At 37.6% G+C, this 13,899-nt stretch overlaps 1 protein-coding gene across 19 annotated transcripts in view; it reads left to right on the forward strand.

Moving 5' to 3' along the window:
• Window positions 1-13,899, forward strand: part of PROM1 (prominin 1) — a 354,664-nt gene that overhangs the window by 313,493 nt on the left and 27,272 nt on the right. For 4 of the 19 annotated variants that reach the window (XM_069744702.1, XM_069744703.1, XM_069744705.1 and 1 more), the window contains 4 exons: window positions 4,121-4,144; window positions 4,541-4,609; window positions 9,838-9,856; window positions 13,340-13,376. In XM_069744702.1, the coding sequence (XP_069600803.1) occupies window positions 4,121-4,144; window positions 4,541-4,609; window positions 9,838-9,856; window positions 13,340-13,376 (149 nt within the window). Of the gene's footprint in view, window positions 1-3,742; window positions 4,145-4,540; window positions 4,610-9,837; window positions 9,937-13,339; window positions 13,377-13,899 lie in introns of all 19 variants that reach the window. The other 15 variants (XM_069744706.1, XM_069744708.1, XM_069744707.1 and 12 more) reach the window with 6 other exon arrangements.

A 13,899-nucleotide genomic window follows, 5' to 3' on the forward strand; every position in this document is an offset into this window, starting at 1 on the left:
TCTCACTGGGTCACAATTAAAGGGAACCTGTCACTAGTTTTTGAGTCTCTCAACAAATGCCACCACCGTTATCTGCTCCCGTACGGCATACCACAAACGAGTGTATTATCTCCTGGTGCCCACTCTATACCCCCCAAAAATACCATTAAAATTGCTCCCACTCTGTATTTACATGAGCGTGGTCCTGTCTGATGGACGCCATCGCAGCGGCATTTCTACCTCCGGCTCTGATTCATGTGGATGACGCGTTTAGAATATTTATTAATGACCTTGTAGAGGTCATACAGAGTAGAATCTCAATATTTGTAGATGACACTAAACTCTGCAGGGTAATCGGCACGGAGGATAATTAAATGTTACAGAAGCTGGAAGATCGGGCTGAGAAATGTCAATGTAAGTTTAATGTAGATAAATGTAAGGTTATGTGCTTGGCCAGAGGAAGAGAAATGTATAATTATGTCTGAAATTGTAAAACATGGGGTAAAACTGTCACTGACAAAGACTGGGGTGTATAGGTGGACAACAAAAGTTCAAGGATGGCCTGGATGTCTTTCTTGAAAAATGTAATATTACAGGTTATAAGTACTAGATTCTGCGATGATCCAAAGAACTGGTCTGATTACCGTATGGGGGAGTCAGGAAGGAAATCTTCCGCTAATATGGGGCAATTAGCATCTACCTCATTGGGTTTCTGCCTTCCTCTGGATTAACATGTTAGGTTCAAATCGGTGGATTTATGGCTACCTTTAACCATAAATGGAATCTGTCAGCAGGTTTTGATATGTAATCTGAGAGCAGCATCATGTAGGAGTGCACAAAGCAATGTGCCACTTACTAGGCCGTGTTTTGCTGTTTCAATACAATTAGTGTTTTATCAGCAGGAGATTATCACTGAAGGACTAGGTGTCTCGTGCCTTCTAGTCCAATCGCGCTCCCACCACTGATTAGCAGCTTTTTGTCAATACATAATGTACACCGGAAGCTGCCAATCATTGGTGCGGGCGGGGTTATACAAAGCTCGGCATTGTGAGCTCTGCTAGATCTGCAGTAAAGAAAAATGTGACTCTTATCATACGTACTACACTCAGTAAAATACCTGACCCATCACTTGAATCAGGGTCAATATCCTGCTGCTGTCAGATTGCAAAAGCCTGGTGAAATTCCCTTTAAAAACAATGAAACCATAAAAATGTTTTTTTAACTACCTAGTTCATGCTCTTTTACAGCCTGCTATGAACTGATGCTCTGCCAAGAATCTGCACCCAGACGCTGCTCACAAACACTCTCCGTGTGTGAGCTTCTGCGCTCCCCTCTCCCATGCTCACAAAGTGATCGTTTATGGGTATCGATTACGGATTCTTCGTAGAGCATCATCTCACATTCTAAAAGCGCAAGAACTAGGCAGTTAAAAAACATTTTCAGCACATGGTGTTTGAGAGAGAAAGAAGCAAAATAAGGTAATGAAAGTATATTACAGATTCTTAACTGTGCAGAATCAACCACTAAAATAAGCCGAGTTACTTCTTTAGAGCAGGGGTGTCAAACTGCATTCCTCGAGGGCTGCAAACAGGTCATGTTTTCAGGATTTCCTTGTACTGCACAGGTGATAATTTAATCACCTACACAAATAATGAGTTGGTGATTAAATTATCACCTGTGCAGTACAAGGAAATCCTGAAAACATGACCTGTTTGCAGCCCTCGAGGAATGCAGTTTGACACCCCTGCTTTAGAGGGATTCCCCGAGAAATGTAATAAAATAAGAAATACACAAATAAATATTGTACATTTTTCTAAATACTTTTTATTTAACAAAAAGGAATGTTTTATCTAGTGCACTCTGTGAAGATTGGGCATTTATATCCTTGTGCAGCCCATCCTAGATTTCAGAGAACACACAGGAGGACGGGCTGCATGAAGACCATCTGCCCGAGGAAATGTCAGAGCAGCGTCCGAGATATTAGCAATCAAATTATTTGGCACCTGATGGGTAAACTTTAGTTAAAGGGAGCCTGTCAGTAGGATTGTGCACAGACAGTGTCAGGTCGGCGCCGTTATACTGATTAAAATGATACCGTCATGGATGAAATCAGTCTTGTGGTTGTTGTTGTTTCATCTTCATTTCTAGTTTTCAGTTAATGAGATTCTTGTGCTCTGGGGCGATCTGATAAATTCTACTGCGCAGCCGCCATCAATTTTTTTTTTCCTCTAGCAAAATTGCACCTGCGCAGTAGCAACTATAGCGTTCCGAATTATGCTACTGCGCAAGTGCAGTCGGCGCCATTTTAAGGAAGAATTTTTTTTTTCTCAAGCAATTTAGAACTCCAAAATAAAATAAAAAATATGCATATTACAGATGCGATCATGCTACAGTGCAGGCGCCGACGCCTGCGAGATGAATGTAATTTTTTTTTTTAAACCATAACATATACAGTATGTAAAATAGGGGGCAGGTCACTGAGGGAGCGCGGGCATTTCATTAACTGAAAACTGCAAATAAAGATTAAACAACAACCACAAGACAGATTTCATCAACCAAGGTATCATTTTACTCAGTGTAAGGGAGCCGACCTGACACTGTCTGTAGGTTACTCTGCACAATCCTGCTGACAGGTTCCCTTTAAGTCCAAGTGTGTGATTTCACTAGGGGCATGTACTTATTTTCCTGTATGGGTTGCTAACAGAAAAAAAAGTTGAGTTCCAGCTCCAAAAGCTTCGATTAAAACTTGGTACTTTATTCATCCATTATAAAAGCAATGATGAGGCTGTAAGGCTCTCCAAAGCACAACAGGGAAAGAGCAGACACCTACTTGGACTTAACAAAAGTTAACTCATTAGGTGTCAAATACTTTGATTGCTAATATCTCCACAATGGAATTTAAAAAAAACAAACAAAAGAAATCCAGTTTTATTCCGCTCTGCAGCCACTATTACATTGTATGTTCAGTTCAACATGTAAAATTTGGTGAAAGGAAAGTCCTCTTCAAGAACAGTCAATTAAATAAGTTATACTCCTGGAAAACTTTTGATTTTCTTAACATTATCAATAAAAATGAATGACTTAAGGTGCTTTTACATTGCACTTTTCTCCATGTTTGTGCGTTCCATCGGGGCTTGTGTCCAAACCCCTCCACGGGATTCGTACATATGCGTTGATGGAGCATAGACTATAATGATGACGGCAGAGTGTACGTCCGCTCGGTTGTGCATCGTTGTCAGGCGTGTACCTACTGGAGGCGGTCACTCGGTAGTAGTAGATTGCATCTGAGTGACCGCCTACAGTAGGTGTATATGCCCCAAATATGCACATCAGAGCACACGTTCACTCTGTTGGCACCATTATAGTCTATGGCCCCGGCGGGCATACGTCCAAATCCCGTTTCAAGGGCTCAAGCCCCAACGGGACCCATGAATGTGGAGAAATGTTGAAAGCACCCTTCGCATAAGGTGACTTTTCATGAAAGTTTTACTTGACCTAATGCTGTTATATTGGAGATCCTCGTCTACTAGACTTTAGAGATTGTTCTAGAATTTAGACCCACAATAATCCATGACCTTACGATCACATAGCTGGAGTAGTGCCGACACAGTTGGACATTTTTTAATTGATATACGATGGTCGTCTTGTTTCGCGGTCATGACTTCACCACATGACCAACACAATTATAACAAATTTGCTTCTGTACTTCCTCACTGCGGCCGAATGTGTCCGTCCTAATTGGTTTTTCTTCTCTTACCTACAGTACTTCTGTTTCAGGGACTTGGCATTTCACTTTATGATAACTGTTTTTACCATTCGACCTCCTCATGCCTCTTTCTTCCGTTTTGCTTCACTCTCCGAGAACCTTTACCGCTATCCGTTACCCATATTTGCTCTTGTATTTTGCTTTCACCGATGCAGACAAATCCTATAGATTGAGTACTAACGGTGCTGCCGGAATGCACTTGCTTTGTTCAGAAGGTGCTTCTAGCGCTACTAACCAAATGTAAAAAAAAATCAGGACTGACTACAAGTCTGACCCACTAGAGCACAAGCTTATATTTTTTTTTAGTAGAAGTAATTTATTCAATACTAACTTTGCCGTTTTTAAAGTAATTTTCCCTCTTTTTATATCTTGTAGTGTTGAAACTGTCCCCATGAAAAAGTAAGCTTTTTATGCAATTTTTGTGTTTTCGTTTTTTTTTTTTTTTGTTTTTTTTTTATATATAATCTTTACAAAGGGGCTATCTTTTATTTTGTGATACCTTTTAATATGTCAGTCTGTGCTTATCTATGTTTTTTTTTTTTATACCAGGGACACTAATTTTCCAATAATATGCATGATGAAAGAATATGACAATATTAACTCTATTTTAATACAGCTTTGGATTTTTATTGCATGGCACTCTTTTAATTATCCGGTTAAGTGTCACACGGGATCACATAGAAATAAATATCATTTTATTTTTTTTTTCCACATTATTGATCTATTTTTCTTTTTTTTTTTTTTTACTTTACATGATACATCAATTTATTTTTTCATGCAATTGTTTTATTTCAGTATGGAAAATGGTAATAATGGTTATCATAATGAGTATTTGTATGGTATACGAAATCCTATTATGACAAGGTAAAACATTTTTAAAGCATGCCTATCTGGTTATCATTCATTTTTATGCATGTTTTTTTTTTTTTTTTTGCATGACTTGGCTGTCCTGGTTGCACGGACACATAACATATGTTTTCACTTTATTTGCTAATCTATACCGTTCATTGCTAGTTGTAGTTCTGGTCTAGCTTTTCGGTAAGAGATTTTTTTTTTCCAGCTTGCAAACTTTTTTTTTTTTTCAAGTAAACTATTAAAACAATAAAAAATTCAGTAACCATGTCTTCCTAACCTGTGATCATAGATAACCAATGGTGTTTTATACAGTAAGCTGCCATTATAGCGTTGATTGAAGTAATTCAATGGTCACCTGTTGTCATCCTTGTAGAGGCGTAAACTAAAATTGATGGGGAACGAACTGTTGGCCAGGGATTTAAAGATTAGGGTTTTTTTTCTTACATTTTTGGAAATGTTAACACGGCACCTGGTGCATAAACCATGGATCCCTAAGAGCCTGACAGATGCCAAAACAATGCCATTCTGGCATCCGTCTGCCTAGTACATGATATTAGACTTACTTTGGAACACCTACACCCATATGTAACCTCCTAATGCACCACTAAAATAGAGCACAATCAGAAACAGATTGTCAAGCAAGTATCTGAATTGTACGTTTATTAAAGAGAATCCGTCAGCAGGATTTTTGCTATGTGATCCGAGAGCAGCATGATGTAGGGACTGAGTGCCTGATTTCAGCAATGTGTCACTTACTAGTTTGTGTGCTGCTGTTTAAAAAAAATCAGTGTTTTGAAGATTATCACTACAGGTACAGGTGTATCGTACCTCCTAGTCAATTGCTGTGTATAACCCACCCCCCACCACTGATTGGCAGCTTTCTGTCAATGTACAGGGTACATCGCTGTCAATCAGGGGTGTGGGTGGGGTTATACAGAGCTCAGTATTCTGAGCACAGCTAGATCTGCAGCAGAGAAAACAGTGATTGTATCAAAATGAAAGCATGTACACCAAGAAATTGACATCTCTGGAATCAGGGTTTCTGTTCCTACATCATGCTGCTTTAGACCTGCTGACAGAGTCGCTTTGATACTCCTAAAAATCCTATAAATATATGATAAAACTAATATAAGAAGCACAGAAAAATGTGCAGGCAAGTAACTTAATTAAAAAAACTATATTATTACATGTACACGTTTCGCTGCAAAAGCTTCATCCAGGGGAAAGGTCAAACATATGTTGACAGAGGTGGGTCCTTTATTTTCTGCTGATGTACTTTGGTTTATTTTCTTTTGACAACTTTTTAACATTTGTCTACATGCATACCTTGAGTTTTCTTGTCTTCATCTCTTTTCTTAATCACCCTCATTTGTAGGCTAACTTTTACATTTATTGAATTGGGCCTTGTCTATTGTTTTATAAAATATATATATATATATATATATATATATATATATATATTCATAGAATATATGATATATATATATATATATATATATATATGTATATATAGCCTATATATATCATAGAATCATAGAATGGTAGGAAGGGACCTCCTGGGTCATCTGGTCCAACCCCCTGCTCAAAGCAGATGTTTGTCCAGCCTCTGTTTGAAGACTTCCATTAAAGAAGGACTCGCCACCTCTGGATTGGACGCAGTATTCCAGATGAGGTCTGACCAAAGAGGAGTAGAGGGCAATAATGACTTAACGTGATCTAGACTGTATGCTTCTGTTAATACATCCCAGAATTGTATTTGCCCTTTTTGCTGCTGCATCTCACTGTTGACTCATGTTCAGTCTGTGATCTATTAGTATACCCAAGTCTTTTTCACATGTGCTGTTTCATACCCCTATTCCTCCCATTCTGTGTATGCTTTTTTTCATTTTTATTGCCCAGATGTAGTGCTTTGCATTTTTCTCTGTTAAAAACCATTCTGTTAGTTGCTGCCCATTGCTCCAGTTTATTTATATCTTTTTGAATCCTCTCTTTCTTCTCTAGTATTAGCTATCCCTCCTAGCTTTGTGTCATCAGCAAATCTAATCAGTGTACCCTCAATTCCTTCATCTAAATCATTGATAAAGATGTTGAACAATACAGGGCCCAGGACAGAAGCCTGTGGTACCCCATTTGAGACATTCTTCCAACTGGATGTGCAGCCATTTATAACCACTCTTTGGGTCCGATCACTAAGCCAGTTATGAATCCACCTAACAGTTGCCTTGTCCATTCCATACTTAGTCATTTTTTCAATAAGGATCGTGTGAGATACTTTGTCACATGCTTTGCTGAAGTCAAGATATACTGTATCTACAGCATTTCCCTGATCCACCCAGTGACTTATTAGTTACAAACCCATGCTGACTCTGGTTAATCACATCATTCTTATCCAGGTACTTACATACATGTTGTTTAATAATTTGCTCAAAGATCTTTCCAGATATAGATTTCAGACTCACCAGCCTATATTTCCCTGGGTCCACCTTCTTCCCCTTTTTGAAGATAGGAACAACATTTGCTCTTCTCCAGTGTTCTGGGACTTCTCCTGTTCTCGAAGAATTTTCAAAGGTTATGGAGAGTGGTTCAAAAATTTCTTCTGCTATCTCCTTCAGTACTCTGGGGTGTAATTCATCTGGACCTGGAGACTTGAATTAATTTATGTTAGCTATGTGTTTCCTTACTATCTTTCTGTTTATAGATATCCTGGATTATTCCATTCCTTTAATAGGACAGTGAAGATCATGTGATGTTACATTTCCTTTCTGAGAGAAAACAGATGCAAAATAGGAATTTAAAAGTTCGGCCTTCTCAGCATTCTTTCTTACTATTTCATCGTTTTCATCCTGTAAAAATTCTATAATAATAATCCTTATTTTTATATAGCGTTAACATATTCTACAGCAATTTACAGTTTGCACACATTATCATCTCTGTCCGCAATGGAGCTCACAATCTAAATTCCCTAACAGTATGTCTTTGGAATGTGGGAGGAAACTCTTTGAAGATGTTGTCCAGGGTGGGGATTGAACTCAGGACTCCAGCGCTGCAAGGCTGCAGTGCTATCCACTGAGCCACCGTGCTGCCCCTATAGCAGCTTTCATTTTTTTTAACTTTTGACATATCACCCAAATCGGTTTTTATTGCTTTTGACCTCTCTTGCAAGCCTTAATTCATTATCAGCTTTAATAATATGATTTGTGCCCTGCAGGTTCTGCAGACAGCATTATATTCTTCTTTAGATATGCCTCCCTCTTTCCATTTGATAAACATTTCTTTCTTCCTTTTTAGCATGTGTTTAAGTTCTGTGTACATCCATCCTGGTTTCCTTAAATGCTTCCTATTCTTCTCTCTTTTTGGAATTGTTAATGATTGTGTTTTGAGAATCTCATTTTTCAAGATTTCCCATCCTTCCTGGACATTTTTGTCCTTAAGGATATCCAGCCATTAGATCCCTCCGATTCTCTTTCTGAGTCCCTTAAAATCTGCCTTTCGGAAATCTAACCTTGGCGTCTGAGTCTTCACAGTTCTTCCTCTAGTTATCCAAATTTCTAGAATAGCATGATCGCTACCTCCTAGGGTCCCAGTCACTCTTACCTTCTCAACCATTTCCTCCCTGTTTATAAGGGTTAGATCCAAGGTAGCAGACCCCCTTGTTCTTCTCTCTCCTACCTTTTGGAAGATAAAATTGTCAGCAAGAGAGGATAAGAATTTGCTTGAGATATATATGTATATATATATATATATATATATATGTACATGTGCAACAGTATGTGTGAAACTATAGACAAGGCCCAATTCAAGAGATGAAGACCAGAAAATTCAAGGTATACATGTAGACATATGTTACAAGGTGGTCAAAAGAAAATAAACCAAAATTTATCAGCAGAAAATCAGAGACCCACCTCTGTCAACGCATGTTTGACCTTTCCCCTGGATGAAGCTTTTCCATCGAAACGTTTATGTGTAATAATAGGTTTTTTAAATTAAGTTACTTGCCTGCACATTTTTCTACTTTTTCCTATACTTCTTTTTGCTGTGCTTTACAATATAATTGGGCACCACCCTAATAAAGAAATGTTTGCTTGTTTTTTTAAATTGTGGTGACCTATGCAACTGTGTGTCTCACAGTTTTGTATATTGGTGATTTATGTTCCATGCATACCTATTGCGATTTCCGAATGGTGTCGCAATGATATTTGCGTGTTTAAGCACATTGGAAATGTTTAAAATGGGAACTATGCAGTCGTCATGTAAAAGTGCTGTGAGTTGGGCTGATCTGCTATTCTGTTTTAGGTCTCATTATTTAGTGCATGGCTGTTGTTGGCTATAGATAAATGAAGCATGAGCATCTAATGCCAGTTAGTTTGCTTGACTCATTACTTGTCTAAATTATATTAGAAATAAATCATGTGTTTTTCCTTTTCCTACAATTTGTTGGAAAAACATATCTAAGTAGTCAATTGCTGTGAACTGCTATGCTGAAAAAAATAAATGAACACATTTATTAATTATTCTAACAGATTTCTTAAAATCTGTTGAATTCCACTGCCGCCCACGCGACCTTCTCAGAGACGTTGTACAGGATAGTTTGTGGATTAAGTCCGCGCTGCCACAATAATACAGATTCGAATGTAATGAAAATCTCTGGTGGTTTATTCAACGCGTTTCAAGGTCTATCTGACCCCTTCGTCAGGAAAATACCACAAAGACATACCTGAGGAAGGGGTCAGATAGACCTTGAAACGCGTTGAATAAACCACCAGAGTTTTTCATTACATTCGAATCTGTATTATTGTGGCAGCGTGGACTTAATCCACAAACTATCCTGTACAACGTCTCTGCCTTATGAGCGTGGCACTTGTGAGCAATTTTTTAAGTGACCGGTAGTGTCTCAGATCCTGGATAGCCACCGATCTGCACAGAATTTAAGGGTCTACAAACATAAAAATGTGCTCCAAAGCAAAGGAGACTCCTTCCATTAACTGAAAATACTAAAGGCTTATTTGATAATGGGTTTTCTAACCCGGACAACCCCTTTACATGTGCCTTGAGTTACCTCTATATGGTCTTTATGCTTTGTGAAGAGCCTTTGCCAGCTTTTGTGTATAATGTAAAGCTGCATGATTTTAATTTTACAGTTTAAAACAATGTTGAATGTTCCTAAACAAATGCTGGCTTACACCTGGTGACACTTTATTTTTTTGATACTACGTTCCCTGAATTTTCTACTTGGATAGCCTATCTTCATTTGACACTGTGAGTAGATTCCCTCGAGCTTCTGCCCCACCACGTCAAGATGATTGATGAATCCTATCCAGTTGTATGAGATTGTTGAGGTATCATATCTGTTCTCTGTAGCTTGACTCTTGTTCTTCATGGCTCAAGTTTTTGCCTCTATCCTTTACTAAGTTCTGTACATTTCTATTACTTGGTTTCTTCCCAGCTTTCTAACATTGGTGCTTCTGCAAAAATACACATAATTCTTCTCAACAATAAGTCATACATACATGGATTAGACATCCACAAGAAAATGCCCCGCCGCTGAGAACCCCATTGATTATGAGAGTAGAAGTCCTGATGCACTACTCTACAATTCTCCTAGGTTTCCTCGGATTTTTCAATTAGCCCAAAAGTAAGGAATGAGTTAAGATAAAGAAACAAGCATTACTTACCTTAAGAATTCCCACCACTCCACCACAGTAGTGCAGATTCACCTTTCAACACCAAAAGTGATGACATTCCCATGTCAGTAATTTCAGCATTGCACCCAATCACTGGCCTTAGAAGTCAAGTGTCATACATTAAAAATCACCACTTTAGCCAGTGATTGACTGCAGTGGTCAAATAATTGATGTATGGGAAATTAGAACTGCCAGTAATGGGGGACCACTGAAATTGCAGTACTTGAGCGGTAGGGAATTCAAGGGGTAAGAATGCTAATTTCTTGGTTATGGATTATTCCCTACACCTGGGCAAATATAAGAAAATCCTGCAACTATTTTAACCCAAGAAATAAATTACCCAGAATAAACCTTCTCGTATAGGTAAAATGGAAAGGGGCCTTGCAGGGAGCATGCACAATTCTCATGGCCGTTCCCAAGATTTGTTTTAATCCCTCATTCTACATTACTGAACTGCAAGTGTTGAGAATAGTTATGTCCTGTAAGAATAATGGTGTGCTCCAGATAAATGTCATCTTTTCAGTATTTGTGCCAATGCTAATGTTTTACCAAAATTAGGCATTTTAATTACTTCTATTTGGATAATTGACTTTTAGTTCTGGTGTAATCAGCTGATTTGTTTGTTTTGGGCTTTGTCACGTCTAAGCTATTTATTGTTTTGTTTTATGTCACATATTGAATGCTATTGACATTGTCTGTAAAATCAGGGGTCATGGTATAATTAAATGATGGGTTTATGTAGCTGAAATATGGTTTTAAAGGTATTTGGTAATGAATACATCAAGATTAGATTATGTTTTTAATTAAAAATTATATACCTGGATGTTATCATGTTTCTTAAGTTTCTAAAGTTTTATTGGAAATTATTTGGAATTAAAGGACTAAATATTCATAAATTAAAATAGAGTATTTAATAATGCCATACAAAATGCATACTTTCCTGATAAAGTTGGAAATTTTAAAAAATAAATTCAAGGATGAGAGATTTTACACCTTTCTGAAATGTATTGAACTAAAAATTTGATGTTGGCACTAGGCAGATTCATTTAGAAGATCTCTTACTTTTACCCAACTGATACCACAGTTGAAACATAGGGTGGGAAAATATGAGACGGGTTCCTATTGAACAATATAGCAAAAAAGAGGGGTTATAAACCACTCAAAGATGAAAATGGGTGCCCAAAAATTTATACAAAAATAGCAAAGGGAAACCTAAAATATAGCGTTTAATAAATACTAATTAAAAAACTACACGACAGAACATATAACGACAAACTCATACATTGACCACAAAGGTCAATCGGACAAGGAACTGATAAACAGTCCAAAGAGAAAAATTCAGTAGTCAAATTGGTACCCTACACAGCCTTCAGAGTTATTGTTACAATATACACCCTGTCAGGTAAAGCAGAGGAACCAAAAATACAAATATATGCTACTGTTATTCATAAAGAGTGTTCCTTAAAGCTTTCTATAAGGTGAAAAAACAACACCGCTGGTTATCACCAATAAGAAGCCTCAAATACACGGGAGTACACAAAGAGCTATTGAAACGATCTCACCCAAATGTGATGGTACAGCATGTTGAGATGTGTTCCCCATGTCTGGATAAGAGTCCTATGGATCAAATTCCATCCATCTAGGATCCGTTGGACTCCAAGACCACCTCCTGCGTTATAGACCACCTTCCTATTGATCACGTTTTAGTCAGGTCAAAATCGGGTTCAGGCAAGTGTATGAAAAATCGACCATGTTTTCACGATTGTCATCCATATTCCATCCATGTGTCTGTTTTTTACATCATTGTGGCATCCGTATTTATACATCAACAGTTTAAAATATAGAAGATCGTATAGATTCCTCGGTTAGTAACTGAAATGTATCTGTAAAAATCAATTGTTATACGATTGATCTGTAGTATGGTATCAGCAGAATAGGTGAGTCTTATACAAAGTACAGAAGAGAATAGTGCATGCTGGGATTTTATTTTTTCATACAGACACTCCATCCACATGAGAAAACAAGAATTACATTCAACTGTCCAAACTATAGCCGGAACTCACATCTTCAAGAATTGCTTTATTGATCCCGTAGTATAAAAGGCACAAAAAATGGTTGAACACAACAGCGCAAAAATTAAGAAGGCAGAAAAAAAATATCTGCTGTGCTCCCAGGAAACATATTTCAAACCTACATGGTCCCTTGTGAAGCATGTAGGTCTGAACCATGTTGCCTGTGAGCGCAGTGTATTTCTTTTCTTGCAAAATGAACGTTAGTATTTCCGCCCACCCATTGTAGATCAGATCCAATGTGATCAAAGGTAAGTCCGAGCACGGAAATAGCGTCACTGCCAGAACGCTGAAAACTTGATTGAGAAGCAAAGAAATCCTGCTCCGGAATTCAAAATGGAAAAAATTAATTTAAGCATTTTAAATTTGGAAAGCTGCTTACAGATGACCATCAGATTAATGGAAAAGAACAGCCATGACCAACTCAACGTGTTTCGAACACCCTCTGTGTTCTTTCCATTTTAATTCCGGAGCTGGATTTCCTTGCTTCTCAATCATATTTCTTTTCTACCTTTTTAATTTTTGCGCTGTAGGGTTCAATCATTTTTTGTGCCTTTTTATACTACTGGATCAATTCTTTGCAGGTGTGAGTGATGGCTATCATTTGGACAGTTGCTATAATTGGAGTATTTTGCCGTGCACCCAGACAGGTGAGCCGATTTGCTCCTTTTTCACAATTGAATTACTGGTACATTGGTCAGTGTGGTGTTCGATCATTACACGGACCACACAGGTCCATACAATACACCTGTCCGAACGACCCCTAATCCTGGGAAACCACCTTTATACTTACTGACTACATAGAACAACTCAACATAGATTGAGTAGAGGGTTTTATTAATGTCTCAGGGAAGCAGCTTAGAATTAGACTAGAGCAGGACTCCAGACCAAATACTCAGTAAAAATTAGAAATGCATAAAAGGAAAAAAAAAAGTGTAAAGTTTATTTTTATTAACATATTAAGTTATATGTTCCTTTGTTCATTTCAGTGCTATGGAACAGTGGTAGAAAACAATGGAGATTATGGTAAGTAAAGTCAATTAAGAATCCCGGCCAAAAGTGTCCGGATAATATATGTTAGGCTTCAGTATAAATTACACATCTAAAAATATCAATACAAGTTAATAAATGGAGTATAGACCTAAAGATGAAAGGCTTTTACGTTTTGATCTGCAAAAAAACAACTGTTGAAAGTCAGAAACATAGAAAACATACAGTACTTGGATAAATTTAATAGAAAGACTTATAAAATCATTTGTGAGGAACATTCCAAGCAAACTGCTAGATGACAATAGAAAGCCCCTACACATATCGCCTTGGGCCTGGCCTCATTTTCTGAAATTTCTAGAATACTGAGAGTTATTGTAAATTTATGATTCAGATTGATATAGAATTAGGAAGAATATATTAAAATTATCCAAAGTTAAGGTTTTTTTGGCCAGAACAGATTGCAGAATCCTGACTGGTAGAACATTGAGAGAAGCAGGAAAACTTTTTAATCGGCACGTGACCTCTACAAGTATGCAATACATACACTTAGTCACATGAC

This window comes from Ranitomeya imitator, chromosome 1 (genome assembly GCF_032444005.1).
Source record: "Ranitomeya imitator isolate aRanImi1 chromosome 1, aRanImi1.pri, whole genome shotgun sequence".
NCBI classification, from domain to species: Eukaryota; Metazoa; Chordata; class Amphibia; order Anura; family Dendrobatidae; genus Ranitomeya; species Ranitomeya imitator.